Source organism: Grampus griseus (assembly GCF_964374135.1).
Source record: "Grampus griseus genome assembly, chromosome: 16".
Lineage (NCBI taxonomy): Eukaryota > Metazoa > Chordata > Mammalia > Artiodactyla > Delphinidae > Grampus > Grampus griseus.
Window position 1 is genome coordinate 55,528,912 of NC_139010.1, and position 27,289 is coordinate 55,556,200.

Sequence of the window (27,289 nt, forward strand, 5' to 3'; positions counted from 1 at the left end):
TTAACTTCCAGCCAACGAGATGAAAGCAGATGGCAGATGGCATCTCCTGGGAACCTCTCACATTCTTAGTTCTTTTTCTTTTCCATGCCTTCCATGTTCAGACCGTGTTTGTGATGGTTTGAGCTCTGGCTACCATCGTGGACCATGAGGACAAGGGCCTCAGCCCAGGGAGAGTGGAGGGGCAGGCTGGAAGGAGGCTGGACCCTAGAGGACTTCCTGGACCTGGCCATAGACTGTGGACCTCCAGACTTTGATGTGAGAAAGAAAGAAACTTCTGGCTTGTTTAGGCCAGTGTTCCAGCTATCAATATATTGCCTATCAGCTCTATCAGCCTATCACCCTTCTTTGTCATGCTTTGTGACACCAGCTGGACCCCGAAACATTTCTCCTTTGTCAGCTGGCACATTAGATTTTGTCAGTAGAGGGCACTAGAGGGACTGCAAGAGGAAGGGAATTCTCTTCCTGCTTCCGGGCCTCATCTTTCTTGCTCCTGTAGAGTGTAGCCACCAGCAGTGTTTGGGAAACCCACTGGCACCCAACTTTCAGAGTTTTGCCCAGACTCCAGTGGGCAATTCCCCACTTGTCAGCCGCTTCCTGTAGCATCTCAACAAACTTCTCCAACTGTCAGTGGGTCACAGCCACATCCTCTCCTATGAAGTTACAGCCGGGGAGGGAAGTGTGTGGGGTGACCTCTTCCAAATGTATTCCTTCCCTAGTAGCTGCTCCCTATATCTACTATTCCTGTTTTCTTTAAAGTTCTCTCTACCTCCTTTTGCTAGTTAATAATCCTTTATATTAAATTTTTGAATTATTTCTGAAATTACTGATGTGGTTTCAGTCTCCCAACTGGACCCTGACGGCCACAGCCAATTAACACGGGTTCATTACTAGCAATTTAACCTGATCTTAACTGATAGAGCCATGCAATCCTCTCCACGGGACAAGTGAGTGATATGGTACAGGATAAACTTTCTGCTTTTTAAAACTCTTCTCTCCAAAAATTATTTGTGACAAACGTGTCAGATAAAAGGTTGAAGTCCTAATCTCTAACAGTTCCTACAAAATGTTTAAAAAAAGACCACCTAATTAAAAAATGAACATAAGCAGAAAGAAAAAGGGTCCATAAATAAGAAGGAAAAAAAGCCCATAAATAGGAAATTCACACAGCAAAATAAATACAAATGGTTAAAATATATTTAAAGATTTTTGTTTTATGTGGCCATTTTTAAAGTCTTTATTGAATTTGTTACAATATTGCTTCTGTTTTGTTTTTTGGCCTTGAGGCATGTGGGATCTTAGCTCTCCGACCAGGGATCGAACCCACACCCCCTACATTGGAAGGTGAAGTCTTAACCACTGGACCACCAGGGAAGTCCCCCAAATATATTTTTGAAGGTTCAAAATTATTTGAAAAAGAAATACAATTACAATATAAATGCAAATTAAAGAAACTGTAAATTATTTTTCTCTTATGAAACCAACAAAGATTTTAAAAACTAGAATACAAAAACGTTAATCTTAATGAGAGTGCAAAGGAGTAAAAAAAAAATTTGAAGGGCAATTTGAAAAAAAGAATCAGAAGCCCTAAAAGCATCTATACTTTTGACCCAGCAATTCTATGGGTAGAATTTTTTCTAAGAAAATAATTTAAAACATACACAAAAATCTAGCAATAAGGATGACTCCAGCATGATTGTTTATAATAGCAAAAGAAATGATTGGGGGAAAAAATCTTTATGTCCAACAATAGAGAACTGATTAAATTAAATTACATCTATACCGAACAACTTAAATTGTTGCCATACAAGTACATGTATTACATAAGCATCTTTATTATCGTGGAAGGAGGTTCATGGTACTAAGTGAAAGTGAAATACAAGCAGGTTCAAAACTATATGTGTAGCATTTTTTTTAAATTACAACCATGCATGAAAAAATTTTGGAAGAATATACAACAAAGTGTTAACAACGGTTACTCCTCGGCCATGGAATTGCTGGAAATTTTTACTCTTGCTTGCTCTCTATATTTTCTAAATGTTCTCCAGTGGATGTATATTAGCTGTATAATTAAGAAAACTGCTTTATGTTAAAAAAAAACAATAATCTCCCTTTCCGGCCCATCTCAAGGGCACCCCAATGCTTGCCGAGCATCTCTGGATGAACTCATTTATGTTTCACTAGACTCTGAGGCAGAGCTCAGCTTGGGACCTCTCCTACACACAAAGCCATGATCTCTCCCCCATTTTCCCTTCCTTTCCATTGCTGAGGCCCAAGTCTGAACTTCACGCTCCCAAGCCTAGAACCCCTGGTGGTCCTCCTATTTCCCGCTTCTTCAGATCCTAAACATCATTTGTCTTCATCATAATGGTCGTCTGCTCAAAAACCATCAAGCGCTCCCCGTCTGCTCAAAAACCATCAATAGCTCTCCCTTTCTTAAGGGGCATGATTTAAATGTCTCAGCTTGACATTCACTGTTCCAAGCTTCTTTCAATCTTGCCACTACTATTCTGCAAAGTAAATCAGGTACCCCCACAGCTCCAGACATATCCAAAGCATTCCTGCTGCCTTGCCTTAACTCACGATGTTTATTCTACCTGAAATGCCTTCCCCTGCACCCCGGTTTCTCCAAATCCTTTCCATCCTTCCAGGCCAAACTCAGGGCTCACCACCCCCCTTACCAGGAAGCCTTCCTTGACTGTCTCACAGTGATTGATCCCTTTTCCAAATCCCTATAGTATCTCATTTGCTCAGTTTTTCATTTGGCAAATATTGGTTGAGCACCCACCACGTGCCAGGCACTGTGCTGGTGACTGGGAAACCAAATGAGGCTAATTTCTACCCCTTGAAGTTCACTGTCTGATATGGAGACAGACATTGAGCAAATAAATAGTCACTCCAATACCCAGGTACGGACTGTAACACGTGCAGGGAAACACAGGTGATGAGAGATTTAAAAGAAGGGACCTGATTGAGAGCAGGCCTGAGAAGGCCTGGGGGGGAAAGGATATGTAAACTGAGGGTCCTAAGTGGGTCTAATTTTGCAAACATGATCAAACGTGCAATTCAAAAAGATCATGCTGCCTGCAACATGGAAAACAGATTTTGGGAGGCAAGGGGAGGGAGACGGGTTCAGGTACCATCGCAGTAGCCTACGTGGGCGCCGGTGGGATTTAGACCAAACAGTGGCAGCAAAGATGGAGAGAAGTGGATGGGCTTAAATTTGGAAACAGAATCAGCAGGACTTGGGTTGGACTACATGAGAAGGGGAGGGAGAGACCCGTATCCAGGATGGTACCGGGTTTCTGGTTGAAGCACCTGGCATCACGACAAGGTGCCACCTGGCACATGCCACCATGAGGCCCAGACCTTAGCGAACCACAGCCGACTCTGAGCCCAGGGGGAGAGGATGGCGAACCAGTGCCGGCTCAGCGGGAAGGAAAACTGACCCAGGGATGCGAAAAAGAGTTAGGGCGGAAGGTGGCCTGCTCCTGTGGGAAACTGGCTCACACAGGACTCACATCAACTCAAGGCCAGTAACCCCGGTGGGAGGAAGGGCAGAGGCTCGGTGCAAATTGCAGGATGAGCCGGGACATACGTGGCCCAGCTGGTGGAGCGGGTGAAGACTCGGGGCTGAACATCAACACTCAAGTGCTCATGCAGGCGAGCTTGAGAATAGTTATTGGTAATTGACAGACGTGGTTAGAGGATGGTGTGATCACAGATAGGTCTGTAACCAATCAGCAGGAAAGTTCGGTTCCTGTTGCTATGTCTGCATCCGGGCAGAACCGTATTATGAGCGGGCTAAGAGGATACCCTGAGAAACCTGCTTCTATGCATTTGGTTTATCTGTTATCCGCTCCCTGCTTCATGGATGAGAGCAAGCGAGCTGTGGAGCGATAAATTATCACTTGCTGCACACTCTGTATCCCAAGAGAACTCGCTGCAGAGGGAGAGATAAGCCGACACAGGCCACTGAGAAATTGTCACTTATAGGGAAATTCTTAAATAGGGAACAATAACAGGCGTAATCATAATAGCAAGGAGAATAGCTAAAAATTAGTGACCGCTTGCTAAACACTTCTTGTTCACTGCCTCATTCAATCTGCAAACAAACCTAGTTCATGGGTATTCATATCACTCCCATTTTCTAAATGAAGACACTGAGGCTCAGAGAGGTTAAGAAACTTAGTCAAAACCACACAGGCAGCGAGGACAGAGGCAGGCTTCAAGTCACAGGCTGCCTGATGCCAAAAGTAGTCTCTTAAACAGGATGTTTCACTGCTCTGCTCTGTTACCCAGGCTGCCACTCACCCAAGGCTTCCTTAGGAAACATGGGCCATCGAGGCCCTCTCCCTCTGGGCTGGGGAGGGTGGCTGGACCCATCGTCCTCAACTGACCTGACACCCAGGCACTGCCCTGGGCCGTGTGGGAAAGGGATGGGGGAACAGAGAGGGAGAAAGTTGCATTTCAACACCTTGTATGATTCATTTATTCTTCCCTATGCTTTGAGACTAAGAGTACTCTAAAGGCCAGAACTGTCTCATCCTTGTTGGGTTCCTAGCTAAGGACGGAGAAAGCAGTGGGGAGAAGGTCGTGGGCTATGGTGCTCTGTGGAACAAGTGTACAATTATGACCTTCAGACTGAGCAGCAGGGAGATGCTTGTTGACTGGGGGGTCAGGGATCCAGGAGAGGAGAAGCCGTTCTGGGGCTGGAGAGGCGGTGTGCTTCAAGGGGAGAATAGGGGTTTGAGGTGTTTGTCCCACTGCTTACAAGTTCAGTGTCCTATGCGGGCCCTAGCCCAGCCTCTCCCCTGGACAAGCACCCAGACCTCGTCCTGCAATGCCCACAAGATCATAAGATCTCAGAGCTTCTCCCGTGAGTGCCCGGATCACCTCCTGGCTATCTGAGAGACCAATGGAGAGAACAGAAGGAAAGGAGCTTTATAAACAATGCTAAGGCAATGCTGTAACCACTGTGAGAGGTTAATATCATTGTCCTTCCTCTTGAAAAACATGGTGAAGGGTGAGAAGGCAAAGGTTTGGGGACCAATCAAGTCACAGCCTCTATTCGGATTGCCTGACTATCTATGGTAGAAGGATGTGCATTGCCATCAAATGCGACGTGGGCCCAAATCCTGCTTGTACCTCGGCTATTTGGACCCTGGAGGAATGCTGCTGGAAAGAGGAGTGGCTGGGAGGAACCACGGGCTGAATGGAGGCTCAGACTCAACACCATTCACACATCTCCAGTCAGGGGCTGGCTTCCCGGGTGGGGCCTGGACATCTGGTTGGCTTGCAGTGCGTGGAACCCCCAGCCTAACAGCAAGGAAGCCAGTGAGTGCCACGGCAGATTTGTTTTTAGAGCAAGGTCTCTGGATATAGAGGAACTATTGCCATCAGCATGGCTTGGAAGCATAAAACTCTGAAATCACCTGCTCCAGTTGTTCAGATACTTGGTTTCCTGCTCTTGGAAACCTTGTTGGATTTCTGTGGGATGATAATAATAAAAACAACAATATTTACTGAATGTTTACCGTGTTCCAGGCACTAAGTGCTCGGTCTATGTTAACTCATGCAACCTTTATAATCACCCTCTGCGGTAGACACTAGTATCCACATTTTATGGGTGAGAAGACTGAGATCAGAAAGCTTAAGAGCCTGGCTCAGGGCCTCACAGCCATGCAGTGGCAGAGCTAGGATCTGCAGCCCGGCAATTCGCCTCCAGAGTCAGCTCACTCCTCAGCGCTCTCATAGGAACGGAAAGTGATGCTGTTCGTGTAATTCAATTTAATGCGCGCGACAGGTTCTTGGGAGGCCACAAAACGACAGCAGTATTTCACATTTATTGAGTGCTTCTATTTGCTCAGCACAGTATCAACAACAGCCTGTGAACTAGAAGTATCTCTTGACTGCATGATGGACATGAGGAAACTGAGACTTTAAAGGCTGCGGGACTCGCTCAAGGTCTCACGGCCAGTAAGTGACAGAGCTGAGAAGGAAAATCCAAGTCAGTCTGACTCCAAAGTTTGGGTACCGAACCAAGAGGCCAGAGAGGACCTAGGCGTTCAAACAACCATGGCCCCTGGGCCGGGGAGAGCCCTGAGAGAAGCAGCGGTCAGGGAAGGTCCAGAGCTGATGGGAGGAGCTGCTGGCCTGTCTGCACTCGGCTTCCATCAGGAGTATCTTCCCGCTGAGGAGGCCACGCCCAGGAGCTCCCGGGGACAGGGCTGAGGTCTGATTGGCACTTAGCTCTTCAGCACCCACGGCCTGGCAGGCGCCCTGCAGACCAGGGGCTGTCGTAATGGCTCCGCCTCTCCTCTCACTGGGCTGGATGGAGGAGTAAAGGGCACTTCCCCACACACACACCACCCCCAGGAGAGGGTGCAAGACACTGGCCGCTGCACGGCTGGGCAGGAGAAAGATGGAAAAACGGGTTCCACTGACATCAGAGTTGCGGACCCACTTGGAGACTTTTCTGTCTCCAGTGTAGAGCTCTGCCTACAGAGACAGCGTCAGAAGTCAGAAGAGGACCCATGTCGGGCAGAGGGTCTAGGCCCGAGGGTGTGTCTCCAGATGCAAAATGGGAACCATCCAGCTGCTTGCCTACTCGGGGGCTGGGGTGAAGGTCAACGGGCTGCTGTTCTTACTATCAGTCAGCTCTTGCAACATCCTTGCCCAAAAGGGGCTGACGCGTTCCCCTTCTGACCTCCCCTCCCCCAGATGCTGCACCACCTGCACCCCCCAGCATAAGTCATGGTCCTGGCTGGGACCTCTGGGCTCTGTTGGGCACCTGAAGGCCACACGTTCTCTGCCTACTCGGTCAGCCGAATCCTCAGTGTGGGCAGCCTGTGTCTCTCAGCCGACAGTTCCTCAGGAGCCAAGACGGTGCGTTTCCTCCCCCAGCCTCTGCCCCGGCCCCTACTCATCATCACTGACTTTTTCCTTTTTAATCTTTATTGGGCTATAACTCACATACCAAAAAAATTCACCCTTCACTTACTTTTGAGACCCTGTTTACCAATAATTATCAGGTCTGAATTTACGAATCCCTAACTGAATACACTACATGAAATCACTTGTTCACTTATCACAAAAATTCAAATTCCTCTGGAGCATTTCAACAAGAGTTCAAGAAGTACTGGTGAGCAGCTGCTCTGTGCTCTAGTAATGTACATACCCATCACTGAACTCTTGCCTCGTCCAGAAAATGTGACGAGCACGTGACAAACATTCTATCATTTGACCCTTGCCATGACCCTGAGAAGTGAATATTAGTACTTCCCAAGGGAGGGAACTGAGGCTCAGAGAGGTTAAGTAACTTTCTCAAGGTCACAAAGCCTTGCATGGGCAACAGATTTTGGATCCAGGTCTGTCAAGTGTCAAAGCCCAAGCTCTTCACCACCTCGTGCCCTGCCCCTGGGCACTTCAGGGGTGAAAAATTGGAGACAGAGGTGGACTAGATGCGCCTCCTGCCTGGAGAAGTGGGAAAGATGAACATTTCATCTCCATACAGCCCTGAAATATTTTGACTCCATCAAATCAGCACCTGCCCGAATCAGCAAGGACACCATGACAAGTAGGGATAAAAATAAAGTTGTAAAACTGCCAGCCGCCCTCACCTGGGTGTGGCCGCTGGGGAGAGACAAGGTGCCAGGGAGATGGCAGCTGCTCCCGCTCTGGGGACAGGCTGTGCCAGGGAGACAGCCTTCCAGGAGGTACCATGGAAGCCTCACATCTGTACAGAAGAATCCAGGGCACCTGCCCCTGCCATGAAGGATGGAAACTCTGGAGGAGCTCTGCCCAGGACCACATCCCCCAGCTCCACCCAGAGCGCTCTCAGGAGGGCTGCTGCCCACTGGGATGGCTCTGCTTCCCTTCCAGGCTGACAGTGAGCTTGGAGGTTCCTTCAGCCATGGACCCAACCCACACAGGTCCAGAATCATCATTCCCTCATTCAGCAAATATTGACAAGTACCTATGACGTGTCGCTGGGCACTGGGATTACAGCAGTGATCAAAGCAGACAACAATCCCTGACCTCACACAGTTTGACATTCCAGCCTCGTATCAGTAACGTGAGGGCTGCTGGCAGGAGCTGCCCAGAGAGTGCTGTCCTAGAGGGCTCTGGTGACCCCCCAAATAAGGAGCTGATTGGTAAGGTCACTGTCTCTGGGAGAGAATGACAAGATGGAGTGGGGCCCCAAATTCCAGGCAGAAGTCAGGTCTAAAAGTGAGAGGAAGGACTACAGACTTGCTCGTGAGGAAAGAGCTAGTTCCCAGGCTAGCACCCTCACCCTGGCTCCTGAGCCATTAGCCGTCAGGGACTGCCGACTGTATTTATTGATGAAGTAATATATATGTTTATCATATGTGAAGGCCCTGGCATTTATCAAGCCACCAGCTGAAAAGTAAAGCTGCTGTCAGCCAGTTCCCTTGGGTTTAATAAACCCAAAAGGCTACAGAGCACTTTACAGTTTACAAGGTTATTTGCATATCGTTTGAGCCTCAGGTAGACAATGTTGGTGACCTGGGTCCCACATCCTCAGCTCAACTCTGGGCAGTTCCATGCATCCCCTGCATGGCTCCCCACTTTTCTGCTTGAGAAATTTTTCGGAATCCATAGAGCTCAAAGCGCCTGCCCACGCAGGTGCAGGGAAGTTCATGCCTCAAGGAATGGTCATATTCTCCCAAACTGGCTGCAACAATAGCCCCCATTCCACATGCTCTTTTAACAATGTGACTTTGACATGCCTCTGGTGGAGAGATGGGCTATGTTCCCTCCCCTGAATCTGGGAGAACTTGTGACTATGGTGAGAGTGATGATACGTAGCTTCTGAGGCAAGGTCATAAAAGGCAATACAGCTGCCATCTGGTTCCCTTGGGATGTGTACACTTAGAATCTAGCTGCCATGCTGTGAGGAAGCCTAATCAGCCCGCATGGAGGGCACACAGAGAGGCTACCTGTAGGTTCTGGCTAAGAGTCCAACTGAGGCCCCAGGCAACAGCCATCCTCAACTGCCAGGTATGAGAGAACAAGAGAGCCTCCAGATGATTCCAGCCCCCAGCCTGCAAGTCTTCACAGCAGAGGCTCAGACACTGGGGAGCAGAGGTAGGACCACTTCTGCTGTGCCTTTTCCAAACTCCTGATCTACAGACCCACCAACATAGTAAAATGGTGGCTGTTCTATACCACAGAGTTTGGGTAGTTTTTTACACAGGAATAGAAACTGGAAAAGGGAGCAAACAATGAAGGACAGCAGCCTTTGGATAAATGCTCCAGCCTCCTATTCCCTGGGCACGTGATTACGGGAGGCTTTATGGAAGGGCCGGGTGGGGACATGGCCCCATCAACTAAAGCAGCTACCTCAATTCCACTCCCTTCATTGGATTTCCTCTTTCCCTGTCATACGAGCCCTGCTCCCTCACCCTGTTCCTTGGGGTCACCTCCTAAACGATTTATCTGCACACAAGTCCTGTCTAAGACTCTGCTCTCTCAGGAGTACAGCTACAACTAGCCTTATGTCTATCCTAAAAGGCAAGCAGTTTTGTTCCCACCCCCATTTTGCAGATGAGGAGACTGAGGCATGGAGACGTGGAGGACCTGCTCAAGGCCATACGAAGAGTAAGAGGCAGGGGCAGGACAAGAATCCAGGCCTCTGGCTCTGAACGCAGCTAAAGAATTATGGGTGAGGGCAAGCAACCTGGAGAAGCCCTCAGAAGCTTTGCAAAAGTTGTTCTCAGGGCGGTGGTGGTTGGAAGGACGTCTTGTAATTTACTGTCAGTTGAACTCTTGACCTCACTTACAGTATCAGATGAAAAACAAACAGCAGAGCAGCGGACCACCAGACAGAGACCACACCCAGGAAGTCCCAGGCATTTACCAGCCCCAGGCCAGGAGGGCTTCCCAGGCCCACTCCCACTCCACAATCATCTGATTTTAAAAGGTCCCTTTTTACAGCATCAAATAGATTGTTTGCTAGTAAATTTAAATTTTACACCTTAAAACTTACTTCAAAGGTCAGCATGAAGATGTTCTTTCACAAGTTTCTAGGAAATCTGTTCATAAAGTACCTAACTATATGTCAGGTACTGTCCTAAGCACATTAATCTGTTGGGAATCATCCTCATTTACAAATGAGGAAACTAAGGCATGGAGAAATTCAGTGACTTGCCCAAGGGCACACACAGTTTGTAAATGACAGAGTAAATAGTAAAATGTGTAAATGGTAAAACTGTAAATGACAGAACACTGACCCGTTTGCTCAGCCTCTGAGATCCTGAGCTGGAAGCAAAGGTCATAGAACCATAGAACACTGAGAAGGAAGGGGCCAGGGGCACAAACTCAAGTGCCCACAAGGAGTGAAGAGGGCGCAGGGCAAGATGGCGGATGTGGACTAAGGGAGCCAGCTCCCTGGACCTGTCAGTTTGCCACCCTAACTAGTCCAACAGTTTCACTCTATGGATGAGGAATTAAGGGCCAGAGAGGAGGGGCTTGCCAGGGAACACAGCTCCTGAGAGGCCAGGAACAGACCCCAGACTCTCTGTACTCTGCATCCACAGTAGAATGGAGACACACCCCGCCCCCGCCCCAGCACAAGAAGCGGCAGGTGGGAGGTGTTTTAGGTTCAAAGCCCTGAGGCAGGTCCTAGGCAGAGGACTTCTGGCTAGAGGAGTCAGGGAGTTAGCATGGGACCGGGATAGGAGGAAAGGCTGCCCCTTAAGGTTTGGTTTGAATATGGAACCAGGAAAGACAGTGTTCCCCGCAAGCCAAGAGGCACTTTCTTACACTGAGTCTCCAGTCCTTGGTGAACTGCTTATTGTCCTTCCAGAAGGCAGTTCCCTTGCTCAGGTAATTTCCAGAAGCATGAGTAGGTCTCCCTTGCCATCGCCCTCTTCTGGTCACTCTTAGCATCAGCATGGATGAAGGAGAGGTCAAGGGGTTGGGAATATGGAGGATGGCTGCGGAGGATGAATGGAGCTGGCTGAAACCATACAGCTACTTTCCGGCCCTGCTGCCCATCCTGTCCAGTCTGTGAAGAGTCACAGAACACGCATGCCCTGGTAATCTAGCATTTTCTCCAAAATTACTGGAGAAAACTGAGGCTCCAACAGGCAAACCTGCTTTAGTGTTATTCCACAAGGCTGAGACCAGGAGCTGGAGAGCCCTCACAGACGGACCTATGCCTCTTTCACAGGGATTCTCAGGCCCTAGATCAGCACCCAGCATCACAGAGGTGCTCGATACATTCCCGAACACACTGATTGCTGCCTCAGCCCAGGCCCCAGCTGCCCACACTGCCTCCCAGAGGCCCAGTTCACATCCAGTAAAGTCCAGGACCTGACAGGTGCAGGTGATGGCTGATCACTTCGCCCTCATCCCAGTTTTGCAGCCCCAGTGCCCCTCATTTCAGGCAAGGGCACCATTCAGTGCTCCAGAGACTCTTCAACCTGGTCAGGACGGAGGTCCCATGAGGAACTGAGATACCTTAGTCAGGGCATACTACCTGCTGATACTCTCTCAAATTAGCCAGGAATCAACTCTGCCCTCCTTCCTAACTCAAAAGCCCCACAAGGTACAGTAATAGATGGCTATACTGGAGGAATCTTCCTGCAGCATAAGCCCAGGACCCTCAAACCTGGTATGATCCTCAACCTTCACAAGATTCTCAAGTCTCACACTCTCCTAGGTCCTCTGACCTCCCAGTAACTTGGTCTCCCCCAGACTTCACCCAGTTCTGACCTGCCCAACCCCCAGCCTAGACCACACTCGCTGCAGTAACAACACAAATAATTACAGTGTCATCACAATTATTCCATTTGCAGAGAATTTCTCCATAGGTTATCTGAGTTCTCCTACAATTACTGTCCCCAATTCAGATGAGGAAACTGAGGCTACTAGAGTTTTCCAGGGAGTGAGGGAACGGGGCCACACTGGATCATGCACGGCACTTCCCTCATCAACCAGGAGAAAAGCACCCTGTCCTTCTGCAGATGGAGGCTGCGAGCTTCCCTTGGTCCGCTCATCTCTGCGGCCCGCCGAGTGAAGCGGCCGGACCCTGCCTAGAGATAAACACCAGGACCGGCGGCCCCTGGCCACCGGCCAGGAGCCGCTCGGCGGGCTTCTGAGACCGTCCGCTCTCGGGGGCGTGAGTATCCCTCTGTCCCAGCTGGGAACTGTCCCAGACCCATCGGCTTTCTTTGGAACATGCGCTTGGGCCCTTCTGGGGCTGACGCCTCAACTATTCCGGCTCGGAAGCTGCTCCCCTTGGGACACACAAGCCAGTTGGTGGTTAGTGGGAAGCGGGAGTTGCAGTGCCTGGGCCGCGAGGTGCGCCAGAAAGACCCCCGCGTCCTGGGGCGCGGCTTCCTGGCGGGATTAGAGCACCTGACGGCGTCCATCTCCGCCGGCCCAGGGAGACCCCCAGGCGCGACCACACTGAGGGGGCTACAGGGAAGTTTGCGGCAACTTGAGTCATACACATTCCCCCTCGGCTACCTCTTTCTTTTTGCCTGCTGTGAAGCTTTTCGCTTTTTATACTCTCTTCCCAAGAGTAACCACAAGATCTTGGGAAACTTTGCGTTAAACTTACAAATGCCATGAAATCGGAGCCAGCAACACCGTGTGAGCCTGAGAACGCCGCGCCCAGCCCGGCTCCCGCTCCTCTGCTCCAGCCCAGCGCGACCGACGGTGGCCCGTGTTGACCACCTGGCTGTCAGGCGACTCCGGCGCCCGCCCCAGTCCTTGGGCGCCCTCTCGGCCTCGGGCACCCGCCCTTATTCGCTTTGGGAACGCTCCCGCGGCCGCCACCCTGTGCGCGCCGCAAACCAGGGGCCGGGACGTCCCAGTCGGAGTGTTATTTAAGCAGCCCCTCTGGGACATTGTTTTCCCGGGGAGCTCGAGGGATCTCGGGGGGGGGGGTTTGGGGTGGGGAGGGGAGGGGAGACCCGCCCCACGGACGGCTGAGCTGGCTTGCCCACCACCTCATTTGCATTTCAAAGACAAACTTCTGCCGGACATCCCCGGCGGCGGCGGCGGCACCTACCGGCTTTGCACGGGTCATGGTAATGCTCCAGCTGCTGCTCCGCGCTCTCCTCGCCTTCCAGCACCGAGTAGTCCCAGGTGGTGTCCGAGCGCTCCCCGAGCCCCCAGGCGTCGCGGGGCAGCGGCAGCAGCAGTAGCAGGAGAGGCAGCAGCAGTGGCACAAGGGCCCCGGGCGCAGTCACCCGGGGCATGATTGCGAGGGGCCGGCGAAGACCGAGGGAGTTGGGAGCACCGAAATCTGGGCCCTAGCGGGGGACGGTGCACAGGGTCGGCTCGGCGGCGACCCGGGAGAGGCGATTACGCGCGGCTGCCTGGCATGGCTCCGGTGTGGAACCAGCAGAGCGCGGCGTCCCGGTCCGCGTCGGCGCGCCCAGGCAGCAGCAGCCGCTCAGAGCTACTTGCCCGGCTGCCGAGGCTGAGGCGGCTGCGACCGTGGTAGTGGCGGCGGTGGTTGGAGCAGTGGCCGCTCCGCCCCTCTCCACCCGGGCTGGACCGCACAGACCTCGCCAGGGGCCCCGGGCAGCCAATCACTCGGGCGCCCGAGGCGAGGCCCCTCCTCTTCCCGGCACCTCCGCAACTTCGGAGGAAGGGGAGCGAGGTGAACAGGCTGAAGGCAGGGACCCTGGGCCAGCCGCGCTGCCCCAGAGCCAAGGGAGCCCTTCTCCGGGCGCCACCGCGCCTCCGGCCCCCCAAAACGCTGCTCTGGAAGATCAGGGCTGGACCTCCCGCCTTGTTGTATTCTGAAAATTCACTTTGCAACTCCCCGATGCACACGTGGGTCGAAGGCAGGCAGCAGTGGTTAGAGCTCTGAGCTCAGGGCCAGGAACCCGATGCGAGCGATCCCTGATACCAAATCACTATGTGCTTTTCGGACAATCGTTTCTCTGTAGGGATGAAGCGAATCTTCTCTCTGGTTGCTTTCGGAGCAGAAAATAGATAGATAGATAGATAGATAGATAGATAGAGGATTAAGCTCCTCTCAGCTTTCTCAAACTTCCCTCGTCCAGCTGTGAAGGGCGCCTGATTGCAGCGCCGACCTAGCCTAGCGCGTGGCTGGTGATTTGAGTGGCTTAGGGAAGGATGATTTAAAATGATGGACTTCCCCTCTTTGTGACCCCATCCTTTAGTAAAACAGTGTAAGATGCTTCAAACAAGCAAAAAGATTGACAAACAGCTGTACGTGCTATTTGTGTTAAACTACAGACATGTTTTATTAAATAAGCCACTCACCATTAACTTGATGAACAAAAACGACCAATTTCTTTAGTCTGGTTAATTTTGTGCCAATTAAAAACATATGCCCAAATAATTTAAGAGAATAATCAAGAGCTATTTGAAACCCCCTCCTACGTTGTACCTTAAATGTAAACTTTACCTTAAATGTAAAAATTGTCAGAACTGAGCCATTTCGATTTACAGACGTAAAAAGTACTATTACAGAGAGACTTTTCAAAGACCTTTCTATGCAAGCAAAATTGCCCCAGTCTTGAAGTAAAACACACCAATGTGTAGAGATTTTCAGCATCACTCCCAGTAGAATCTTTTTTCACTTAAACTGCAAGCAGAAAAAGTGGACTGAGCTTTCCTTTTAGATTTCTATATGGTTTCACAGCCACTAGTGACAAAAGAGCTGACAGGGAGCCCCAAGCTGGGCTTTACACAGAATTCCGAATTTCTTGCATTATGATCATCTGTCTTCTCATCTAGTAAGTAGGGTAACAAGTCCTTCAAACCAGTAGACTTAAAAGTTAACCACTAGAAGGGGGCTACTGGATATTTTGTCTTGGCCCTCAGAAATGCAAGCTGACCCTGCTTCATGCTAAGTCTTCATCAAATGGGCACATACAGGACAGAGCCAGATTGGGCAAGAACTGACAGACAGGAGGAAGTAATCTGGGGTGGGTGTGTGGGTGGAATGGATGTCACCAAATGGCAGGGAAGGCCAAGTGGCCATTAAATAGGTGTGGGAAGGGGTCAAACGTCATTTCTGCCTGAACACTAGGAGTCAAACCCAACGCCATAGGTCTCTGCATTCAACCCAGTGAAGGTCACCACCTGTCAGTAGAGAAGTCCACAAAGTCAACAGCTCAAAAGCCTAACAACCTTCTGTGACACTTCCAGGTCTCCAGATGGCACTAGGCAAACAGCCAACTGGCCTCCTCATTAGCAGGGAATTCCTCCAGAAAATAGACATTACAGGCAACCTCTTGGGCAAACACTGAGGTTGTGAGCTTTTATTGCCTCTAATCCCCACCTCATGAGTAGCTGCCAGGCTTCTCACCAACACTCTTTGCCCAAATATTTTGAAGACAGTCATGCTCTGGGATGAGCAAATGGCAGTTTTATGTCAGAAGCCCTGTTTATATGCTATTTTAAAGGCTATCAAACAAATCAATGAACTATTTGAGTTATAGTACAGAAGTTAGGAACAATTGAAAGGGATGGTTAATTTTTTTTTCTCAGTTCTATGGTTTCTGATTTCACTCACCATTTTTGTATTTTAAACTTTAATTGGGATTCAAATAACTTTTAAAATGTATTCTTTTAAATCCCACGAAAAAACTAGAGATAGATTTAGAATAAAAGGCTTTGTGACCTAAAGCCACTCAACTCAGTTCCATTATCACATTCATAATTATTTGTGGGTTTCCTCCTCCACAGCTCATGGTCCTGTGGAAACCTGAATGTCATTACAAGCTTCCCCCCATTTTAGTCAGATGTCTGTCCTCCACTCAACTCGTTCCAGCTCTACCCCTATGCCCTGAGTGATGCAGCTCTCTTGCAGCAGCTCTTAAATGCCTCCACATCTACCAAGTTTTATCCTCCTTACCTACTCCACAGAGGCCACTTTCTCCTCCTTGTGCCTGTCCAGGTTACTATACACCACCTTCTCCAAGGCAGGGAGCAGAACCTCCAGGGTAAAGCGGGCACTCTCATTTGCTGGTTCATTTCTTAGTTTACATTAACTGACCACTGAGAGGTACTTTGAGTTTTAAAAATATTTAATACTGTTACAATTTTTAGCAGCTGTTGAAAACCTTCTGTGGCTCCTCTGAAACCTCTACCCAAGCCCGTGAGGGTGGCACATCAGGTCCTCCATCCACGACCAGGCCGTCCTTCCACATGGATTCCAGCCTTGGCTCTTGCCACCTCCGTCTCTCCACTCCTGTTGCATTAAACACCTTGCAGTCATCCTAACAGGGCCTTGCTGCTTCACACCTCCATGTCTTTGCCGGGGACAACTTCATAACCACACAGCCTGCATCTTCATGCCACCATTACTGCAGCTACCACACCTATGACATTTACCTATTTATGTCTATCCTACCCTTCTGGGTCTCTAGCCTGCAGCGGATCTGTCTGACCAACTCCAACTTGGAAAGTGCCTTCCACGTCTTACTCTCTAGATCCTCTCTTCCCTTCAGTGACCTCCAAGGTTAAGTCCCATAATCTTAGTGGCTTAGATTGAGCCACTAAGAACTGCAACATTGGCCAGTTTAAATGACTGACATCAAGTTCTCCCTACAACCATGTCCTCCATTTTTAAAATTTGAAACTCCTATCACTTTAAGCATGCAACACTTTGAAAATAACTTTAAAAACGTTTGTAGACTACATTACCACCGTTGACTCCATGTGTCCCAATGCAAGCTTATTCCCTCCCCCTTTTCTAATGTTAAACTGTAGATTAGCTATTTAATAAAAGTTCTCACTTTGAAATCCAGAAGGTGGTTGTATAGCAGATTCCTTTATACTCCTAGTTTTCCAATCAGACAAAAAAGTGTTCACTAAAGAGATCAAAAGTAACTCAAATTTGCACCAATATAACTATTTGGCTAACAGGAATTGCCAAGTATAATATGTGTCAACTGAGTCTGGTAATAAAATCAAGGGGAGAAAAGAACCAAGGAGGTTGACAATAATTTAAGTAACTAGTTAAAACCGAAGAAGAAAAAAAAGTACAAATAGACCTGGAGAAACTAACCACTAATTTTGATGTAGTACAATAAAAATAAGCCCTTCCGTTGGTATAGAACACTCATTTCTGATATGATCTCTATGACAATATTTCCAATATTATCTCCTCCATAGGCTGGAGAGGTGACATCCCCATTTTACAGTTACACCAGTCAAGACAATAGGACCCTAATTTTGATTACTTCTGGGCTAAAAATAAGAAACTCTTTAGCTGCTCTATACCTATAAAATGTAGCTGTCTACCCTATCAGCTTCACAGGATAGTTGTGAGAAAACATATGTGAAACTGTTGTGAAACAGTAATAAGTACTAGACAAATGCAATGCATTACCAATCAGAAGAATGACAGGCATAGGGGTAGTGGGGTTTGAATGCAGGAGTCAGAGTTTGTATATAAAGAAAGTCAAAGGAATGATAATAAAAATCATTTCTTAAAAAGACAAACCTTGTTCATTGTGCCATTCTTTCCATTTTCTGTACTTTTTTTTTTCTTCAAAATATAAAGCTGGGGAAAAAACCAAATCTCAAATTTTAAATCCTTTGTTTCAGGGGTCAGCCCACTATGGCCCACCGGCTGTTTTTGTTGTTTTATTGGAACACAGCCATGCTCATTAGTTGATGTACTTTCTCCCATGGCTGTTGTGCTACAATGGTAGAGCAGTTGTTACGGAGACTGTACGACTCTCAAAGCCTCAAATATTTCCTATCGGGCTCTTTACAGAAAGTTTGCTGACCCCTGCTTTATTTAATTGTGGAAAGCTATTAGTAATCTCTTCGTATGCGTGCCAATAATAATAGGTTATCCCTTATGCTTGGTTCACCTGTTTCAAAAAGGAAAGAAATAAAGCATCCAAGGGAAGAACATTTGACTTTTTATTACTTTTTAAAAATCCAACTTCAGTTAGATTAACAGACGAGATTAGAACTTCAAATGTGATACATTATACTGCACTGGATTTCTATTACTAAAAAGCCAGTTGGAATATGGCCTACACGAATCACGGGTGGGTACAAAAATGGAAGTAATCATTGAGCATTAACTGTTTCCTTTCAACTCTGTCACCGATTGTCTGTACTCTGTGGGGATTTATAGATTCATGTTTGACACAGTTGAAAATCCCAAGTGGGACTGCTTTTCCAAAGATACTCTGTTGTCCTTCAAATAGAATGCCATGTTATTTCCTCCCTGCCTAAGCTCTTACTTGTAATGTTTATAACTTTCAAATGACCTAAACTGATGAATTACAGTTAACACACAGAATGCTGCTTTACCAGTCAATTATTAGCAAGACTCGTTCACCAGTACCTCAAGGTAAACATTCTTCACAACAGTTTATTTCCATCTCCTAATACAGTGAAACAAGAACTTATAACTTTAAGTGAAACTTAAAACTTTACTTTTGTCTTTGCACAATTCTGCCTACAGTTCCAAAGAGAATGTCAAATTAGATGGCTTTTAGAAAATGCTCATAGGAGAGAACAAGAGTTATTCCTCATAATGAATTTAAATTTTATAAAATTTCTGCAGCTATATGTTAACTTTCTGAACTACCCTACCTCTAAATCTAGTCTATTTCTATACACACTTCCAAACAATCTTTATAAATTTTCACTTCTCTGATCTCAATTGCTAAAATATAGCTTCATAAGTATGCAATTTTTATGAAGATATAAAACATTAATGAATACTTGTGTTCTCATATGTCACTACTCCTATTTATTACGTGTTCCAATAAATCAACAGAATGAAGCACTAAGACACGCTGAAATCTAAACTTAAAACCCAGATGGAACTGCAGTGTATAGATTACAAATAGGCTTTTCTTTCCCAGAATTCATATACAGAAGCCCTTCGGTATATAGCTTTTCCTGAACAAATGACATTAATACATTTTTTTCTTTTTTACATTTGTAAAAATTCAGGAAATCTTAATATTTATTTGCAAGACGTTTGGCATAAGGTGATCAATAAACATTTAGGAAACAAAAGGTCTATCGAAATGAATACAATTTGTGGATAAACCCTGAATAAGTGGCTTTTGGAAGAACTGGAATTTGCAGCAGCCGCCTTTAGAAAGAGGGCCATCCACTCGCAATGGAAAACACTCAAGCATACCGTTCACTAGGTTCAGAAATCACCACAATATAATGAATTCTAAGGGCGTGGGGCTCAATTTATGGGCAAACTCAGCACAATCTACGAGCCCAACATGATATACTAAAGAATGCTTTACCACCCTTCCAGCCATTACATTTCCACCTTATCCTACTCTTGTACTAGGATATATGTATTAACAATGTCACTTACTAATGTACCTAAATTTCAGGAGAAGCGTGCTTACGGATACAAATCCCCAGTTTTGGAGAGTGTTCAAAGCATCAGCTGATAAGTTGAGCAAATGTTAACAAATGAAAGACAACTAGCATTTATGGAGTGGAAAAGCTCTACCCTTTAATTAACTTAAGTAACATATTTTACCATTTTACAACTGAGAGCTAGGGAGCTAAACTATTTGTGCATTACATCTTCTTCAAGAGACACACACACACACCCAGCCCCTCTAGGAAGCCATAAACCAAAACCTATTTTTTAAAGGACTTTTCAAGGTGACTTATACTCATTTTAATGAAGCTCTTAATGTATGTGGAAATTAGAAAATTATTTTTCAGTGAAGATTCCAAAGGACTTTAAATACAGATCAATTTAGTAAAAGAACTGGTGTACCTGAAAGCAGCTAAACCACTCATTCTTTAAAACCCCTACACCTTACTTGCAAGATTCATGAGAAAGAAATTTCATTTTATTAAGACAAAAGCTTGCCACCCAATTTACAATCTATCAGACCCTATGTTCTTATAAGTACTTTACACGTTTAAAATTTACATAATATAAACCATTAAGTACTGACTTTTAGTTCCTTTTAAGATCTTAAAGGAAGGTGTGAGAAGAAAGAGAAAATGGAGGAACCAGTAGATTACACTTAATATTTTGGTTTGAAGAAGAGGATTTACCTACAGCTTTTGATCAAATTTCTGTTTGTTCATGTCAGCCATACTTAAGTAGTAAGAAATCAAATTTTTCACCCTTTATAGTCCTTACATGCTACATTATAGGATGCAGTCTCTTAATTTATAGAAACGTATTTTGTAATGAAAACACCTTACGTAACTCTGAATGGCATGAGTTTCACATTAAGGTTTAAATTACAGCTGTTTTGAGTCTTTCTAAAAATACCAATATACAGTATTGTTTTAGGTGGTCATTTGCATAGCAAACTATTAAACTAGAAACTCAATGGTTCTAGGAAAACTTCACATTATGGATCGTTCCAGAAAGATGTATTCAAAATTAAAATTACTTCTCTTAGAAAACTATAACCTTTATTTGCTCATCCCCTAGTAAGCTAACCACTTTTACCCATCCCCACTTTACATGGTACACCAACCTGAACAGATTTTGTGCCACAATTTCATTCAAAGGGCTTCTCATTCACTTTGTGACTGTACTGGATAATCTAGATGTACGCAAGTTTGGGGATTTTAAAGTAATTGTACCCTGTATTAGAAAAGCATGGTTTATAGTATAGTAAAAAATTTGCATTCAGTAATTGCCTTTTGAAAAAGATATCTTCAAATTGCAAACACATGTATTTTCACAAAACAATTTGGTCAGGAAGTTTTATTTTAACATTCTAAAGCAGTAACGCTTTAGATGTTACTTAAGTGCCCCAGACAGGATTAACAAAATTAAATGTTTCTAAATTACAAATTTAGCTCCTGTAGGAGTCTCAGGAAAAAAACAAATAATCCCCCCTCCCAAAAGAAGCATGAACACACACATTTTGAAGAAACTCCAATGTTTCATGCAGTGGTAGGCAAGATGTAAAAAGCCACCCAAATTCACACATTTCTACACCAATCATATCAGAAAAAAGTACTCCGTAGTCAACCTGTACATCCAAATGCATTTGGGAATCTACACCTACGTTACATTATTTAATGTTATATACATTTATTACCCACCCCCCTTGTTTTTAATAATTTCTTATGTAAAACCTTCATTCAAACCCCAAAAAGATGTAAGACTAACTTGGGGGGTAGGGGGCAGATAATCACTTTAGACATTCAGTTAAAATGTAGTTTATCTAAATCACAAAATGTTTAATAAAAACAAATATCTCCTCCATTTAATACTTTGCTTTCTAACTGTACAGTAAATTGCATTGTAGAGAGTACACCTCTATCTTCAGACTGTATCTTCTTTGGATGGAATTAAGATGTAATTGGATAGTTTTAAGATAAATAAATGGGAAGTTGGTCCAACTAAGATGACAGCAGATATATTACACGCAGGATTTAATATTTTTAAATTCTCTCTGTAAAAAAAAAAAAAAGGATGCAGTTGAATTGGAAAAAAAAAAAAGGCAGGTCAAAAAAGAACCCAGGTTCAATATATAAAAATGTCCCACAATAAGTTGACGATGGCAGTAAAAATAAGAGAAAAAATTAATCTTTCTGGAACATCATTTTTCAATAACATAGAAACACTAGTGCCAGGAAGATTTCTATTCATGTAATTTTAGCATCCAAGTTTCCCTCTATTTATTTTATTGGAACAAATGCTTTAAATAAACTATTTGTCCTCTTCACTGAAGAGAGCTGGTCTATTTCATCTTTAATGAGCTAGTTTTTGGGAAGATTAGCCATGTACTGTAGTAATGCCTACTGCATAAAATCCAAGCATTTGCTGTGAACAGTTGGAGAAAGCAGTCAGTTAAGAACCTAGGATCAATGGAAATAGATGTTACTTTAAGCCATCCACAAAAGAGAGACCCACAAAGTACCCAGTGTTAAAGCCCAAATCTCTTCTTGCGCTTTTTTTGCTGTGCAAGTTCCACCCCTGTGAAAGAGAAATTGATCCGAAGTTCCAGGTTTTCTTGGGTCTTTAGTCAATTTTCACATTAGTATAGATTTTTCGGACAAAGGCACTTGTTCCCATGTAACCAATTGCTCCTGTAAAGATAAAATAAGATGTTTTGAAACAAATACATATAGAGCAGTATCCATCATTTACAAACACTAAATGCTCTCTGCTCTGTAAAGGTATTATTTTTCCATGATAACATCTTTTGTTAGTATTCTCTCTGAACTTATTAAAATAGTATCATTTGTTCTGCAAATCACCTGTTACTGTAATACACCAAGTTTGACCTGATGTAATGTTTTTATAATTAAATATCAATTAATACATGAAATTATGAACTATATGAATTAAAATAATCTCTTATAAAGAATAATTTCAGAATGACAAAAATTTGTTAAATGAAAAAAACATGTTTTTTTAAAATTTAAGCATAGATTATTCTAGGTCATTAAAACAATATTAACATGTTCCCCAAACCATATGATACCTTATGGATAATTCAGTAAGAAGTGACTGGGGATTCTCTCAGGGAAGGACTGAGAACCATGACCAAGTGCCATTTGAAGCTCTAGAGAGGAGGCTTCTTTTTTTTTTTTTTTTTTTTGCAGCACGCGGGCCTCTCACTGTTGTGGCCTCTCCCGTTGCGGAGCACAGGCTCCGGAAACGCAGGCCCAGTGGCCATGGCTCACAGGCCCAGCCGCTCCGCAGCATGTGGGATCTTCCCGGATCGGGGCACGAACCCATGTTCGATCGGCAGGCGGACTCTCAACCACTGCGCCACCAGGGAAGCCCTGAGGCTTCTTTTTTTATGTTTAAATTGTAGAGGCTATGTGATTGGTAGAGAGGCAGGCATTTGAGGGCATGCATAAGAGAGACAGGTAAGTAGATCACGAGTTTTTGAATAATTAGCTTCAAATGGGACCCAAAACACCAGAGAACACGGGTGTTTTTGTCTGTTTTGTTAATTAAGTTTCTGCCTCCTGGGCCTCAAAAAGTACTTGGCACATGATAAGATACTCAATAAATATTTGTTGAATGAATGAATGACTGTATAGTTCTTTAGAGCAAGTAATAAGGGATCTTTAAAACAAGACAGTTGGTCATTCATATCATAGAGAAGATTCTCCACTGGATTTAGGAATTTACCATCTAAGCCCATTATTCAAAGTCTAAAAGTATATCTTCCATGAGTTAACGATGCATACATATATACCTAATTGTCCACCTTTGAACTGACTTTTATTTGCCCAACTGGTGTATGCAAGGAAAAAATAAGTCTCTTCTGCCTTTACGTATGTAAACTGTACCTCAAAGGAACCAAATGGCTGATAAAAGGAAGTTTCTCCTTAGAGAAGTATCCCAGCTAATAAATATAAAAGGAACAACAGAACGAGAATATTATAACCACTAACGACTTATTTGAGCTAGGCAATAATTATCAATGGCTGCTAACCTCACAGAGACAACCAGACATTAAGGGCCTCCTTATGAAAGTTCACAAACCACCTGCTAAGTATTCTTGGACAAGTATTAATATTCTTGTGTATGATTAAGTCTGTAGCTGTAACTACCACTTTACAGAAAATATGGGGGGAAGAAGTACATAGAGAAGCATTAAATAACACCTTAGGGATATAATCAGCAAAATCCAGAGTGTGAAAAACTCTACAGGAATTAAAACAAACCAACCCAAACCCAAGTTTCTTAAATAATTGCAAGGGAAAAGAGAGCAAACTGGATCTTGATGCAAACAAACTGTATTAAAAGAGAAATGAGGATGTGTGGGGCAAATTTGAACACTAAGTGAATATTTGAGCATATTAATAAATTATACTTATATATTGAATATATACTGAAATAATTTTATATATTATATAACTGCATTCATCCATATTATAGTTATATAATATTATAGTATATAAACACTGCACATTTTATACACACACACACTGAAATATTTACAGCTGAAATAACATGAGGTCCAAGATTCATGTCAGAAAAAAAGCGGGGTAAGGTGGGACTATAAATAAGACAAGATTGGCTACCAGTTGATAATTACTGATGTGTTAGGTGTGTTAGGTACATGGCGACTCACTACATATATATCACTGTTCCTCTTTTTGTATATATTTGAAAATTCCCCATTATTAAATATTGAAAATATTTTTAAAAACCCACCCAAACAAAGCAAACCTATTTTTGCAATCAATAGACATTTATTTTTTAATATGAAATAATTATACTACACTTGAAAATAGTGATAATTCACTTTGAAATAATTATATACAAGTCCTTACAAGGTAAGAGAAAATACCATTCAATTTTATAAAAATAAATCTGAATTCTTATAAAAATATCTATAAAATTTTAAGTAGAATCAAAAATTTAACTGGCATAATACAACACTAGTCCAATAACCAAATCCAGTTTTCCAGACTTACAAAACCTTGTTCCATTTTGAGCAGAGGTACGCTTAAAAGCAAAACAGTGTCAACCTAGAGTATCATTTTTCCTAATCTTATGAGTATCTCAAGAATAAGCTTATAAAAATATGGCTTTATAAAAGGAAGATATTGAATATGCACTCTAGAAAAGTAAATGTCTTGGGAATAATACACTTTAAAACTTAATTTCCTTAAAACTAAAATGCTATGCTCAAAATATAAAGTCTACAACAATATCTAATTATTTCCCACCTTATAATTATTTATTTTTCCTACATTAAAAAAAATCTAATATTTTTCTTTCAATTACTGACTGAAAAAGCATTTTTAGCAACATAACCTGATGCGTATGTATAACTTTTGTATTATGACATTTTAATCATTTCCACTGTGAAATGTTTCCCCTCCCCCCAAAACACCAATTAACACTGAAGGCATACAAACCCTTTAAAGAATAAATGTTGGGACATTGCCAGAACAGCAGGGAACTGTAAATGTGCCAAGACTGTTAGGCAGTAAGATGAAATTTCAACAGGAAATGCGTTCAAAAACTTTAGCTAACTTAATTCCATTTTCTTTGTAAATGTCAAGATATTACCTCTCCAGGTCTTCCTTAAATCATATTATAGAAAGATTCAAGAAAAAAGTAACCTTCTGCATAATCCCATGACTCCATACCTCATTGATTGCTGGTGATAATCAAGAAAGATTTCAGAGGAGGAACCAAGATGGCGGAGTAGAAGGACGTGCTCACTCCCTCTTGTGAGAACACCAGAATCACAACTAGCTGCTGGACAATCATCGACAGGAAGACACTGGAACTCACCAAAAAGATACCCCACATCCAAAGACAAAGGAGAAGCCACAATGAGACAGTACGAGGGGTGCAATCACAGTAAAATCAAATCCCATAACTGCTGTGTGGGTGACTCACAGGCTGGAGGACACTTATACCACAGAAGTCCACCTGCTGGAGTGAAGGTTCTGAGCCCCACATCAGGCTTCTCAACCTGGGGGTCCGGCAATGGTAGGCGGAATTCCTAGAGAATCAGACTGCGAAGCCTAGTGGGATTTGACAGCAGGACTTCCAACAGGACTGGGGGAAACAGAGACTCCACTCTTGGAGGGCACACACAAAGTACTGTGTGCACTGGGACCCAGGGGTAGGAGCAGTGACCCCAGGGGAGACTGAACCAGACCTACTTGCTAGTGTTGGAGGGTCTCCTGCAGAGGCGGTGGGTGGCTGTGGCTCACCGTGGGGAAAAGGAACTGGCAGCAGAAGTTCTGGGAAGTGCTCCTTGGCGTGAGCCCTCCCAGAGTCTGTCATTAGCCCCACCAAAGAGCCCAGGTAGGCTCTAGTGCTGGGCTGCCTCAGGCCAAACAACCAACAGGGAGCGAACCCAGCCCCGCCCATCAACAGTCAAGCGGATTAAAGTTTTACTGAGCTCTGCCCACCAGAGCAACAGTCAGCTCTACCCATCACCAGTCCCTCCCAACAGGAAACTTACACAAACCTCTTAGATACCTTCATCCACCAGAAGGCAGACAGCAGAAGCAAGAAGAACTACAATCCTGCAGCCTGTGGAACAAAAACCACATTCACAGACAGACAAGATGAAAAGGCAGAGGGCTATGTACCAGATGAAGGAACAAGATAAAACCCCAGAAAAACAACTAAATGAAATGGAGACAGGCAACCTTCCAGAAAAAGAATTCAGAATAATGATAGTGAAGATGATCCAGGACCTTGGAAAAAGAATGGAGGCAAAGATCGAGAAGATGCAAGAAATGTTAACAAAGACCTAGAAGAATTAAAGAACAAACAAACAGAGATGAACAATACAATAACTGAAACGAAAACTACACTAGAAGGAATCAACAGCAGAATAACTGAGGAAGAAGAATGGATAAGTGACCTGGAACACAGAATTGTGGGATTCACTGCTGTGGAACAGAATAAAGAAAAAAGGATGAAAAGAAATGAAGACAGCCTAAGAGACCTCTGGGACAACATTAAACACAACAACATTCGCATTATAGGGGTCCCAGAAGGAGAAGAGAGAAAGGAAGGACCAGAGAAAATATTTGAAGAGACTATAGTTGAAAATTCCCTAACATGGCAAAGAAAATAGCCACCCAAGTCCAGGAAGCACAGAGAGTCCCATACAGGATAAACCCAAGCAGAAACATGCCAAGACACACAGTAATCAAACTGACAAAAATTAAAGACAAAGAAAAATTACTGAAAGCAACAAGGGAAAAATGACAAATAACATACAAGGGAACTCCCATAAGGTTAACAGCTGATTTCTCAGCAGAAACTCTACAAGCCAGAAGGGAGTGGCATGATATACTTAAAGTGATGAAAGGGAAGAACCTACAACCAAGATGACTCTACCAGGCAGGATCTCATTCAGATTTGCTGGAGAAATCAAAAGTTTTACAGACAAGCATAAAAAAAAAAAAAAAGTTTTACAGACAAGCAAAAGCTAAGAGAATTCAGTACCACCAAACCAGCTCTACAACAAATGCTAAAGGAACTTCTCTAAGTGGGAAACACAAGAGAAGAAAAGGAACTACAAAAAACAAACCCAAAACAATTAAGAAAATGGTCACAGGAACATACATATTGATTAAACGTGAATGGGTTAAATGCTCCAACCAAAAGACACGGGCTTGCTGAATGGATACAAAAACAAGACCCAGGGCTTCCCTGGTGGCGCAGTGGTTGAGAGTCTCCCTGCTGATGCAGGGGACGCGGGTTCGTGCCCCGGTTCGGGAAGATCCCACATGCCACGGAGCGGCTGGGCCCGTGAGCCATGGCCGCTGAGCCTGCGTGTCCGGAGTCTGCGCTCCGCAGCAGAAGAGGCCACAACAGTGAGAGGCCCGCGTACCACAAAAA

The 27,289-nt window shown here is 44.6% G+C and overlaps 2 protein-coding genes across 2 annotated transcripts in view; both read right to left on the reverse strand.

Moving 5' to 3' along the window:
* TLL2 (tolloid like 2) overlaps positions 1-13,232 on the reverse strand; it is a gene marked incomplete at both ends in the record, with an annotated part of 128,604 nt that extends 115,372 nt beyond the window's left edge. The window contains one exon of the mRNA XM_082673563.1: positions 13,043-13,232. Coding sequence (XP_082529689.1) covers positions 13,043-13,232 — 190 coding nt within the window. The remainder of the gene's footprint in view (positions 1-13,042) is intronic.
* A 4,659-nt stretch (positions 13,233-17,891) lies between these two features.
* Positions 17,892-27,289, reverse strand: part of TM9SF3 (transmembrane 9 superfamily member 3) — a 74,481-nt gene continuing 65,083 nt past the window's right edge. Inside the window, exon 15 of the mRNA XM_082674009.1 lies at positions 17,892-22,032. Coding sequence (XP_082530135.1) covers positions 21,965-22,032 — 68 coding nt within the window. The 3' untranslated portion in view covers positions 17,892-21,964. The remainder of the gene's footprint in view (positions 22,033-27,289) is intronic.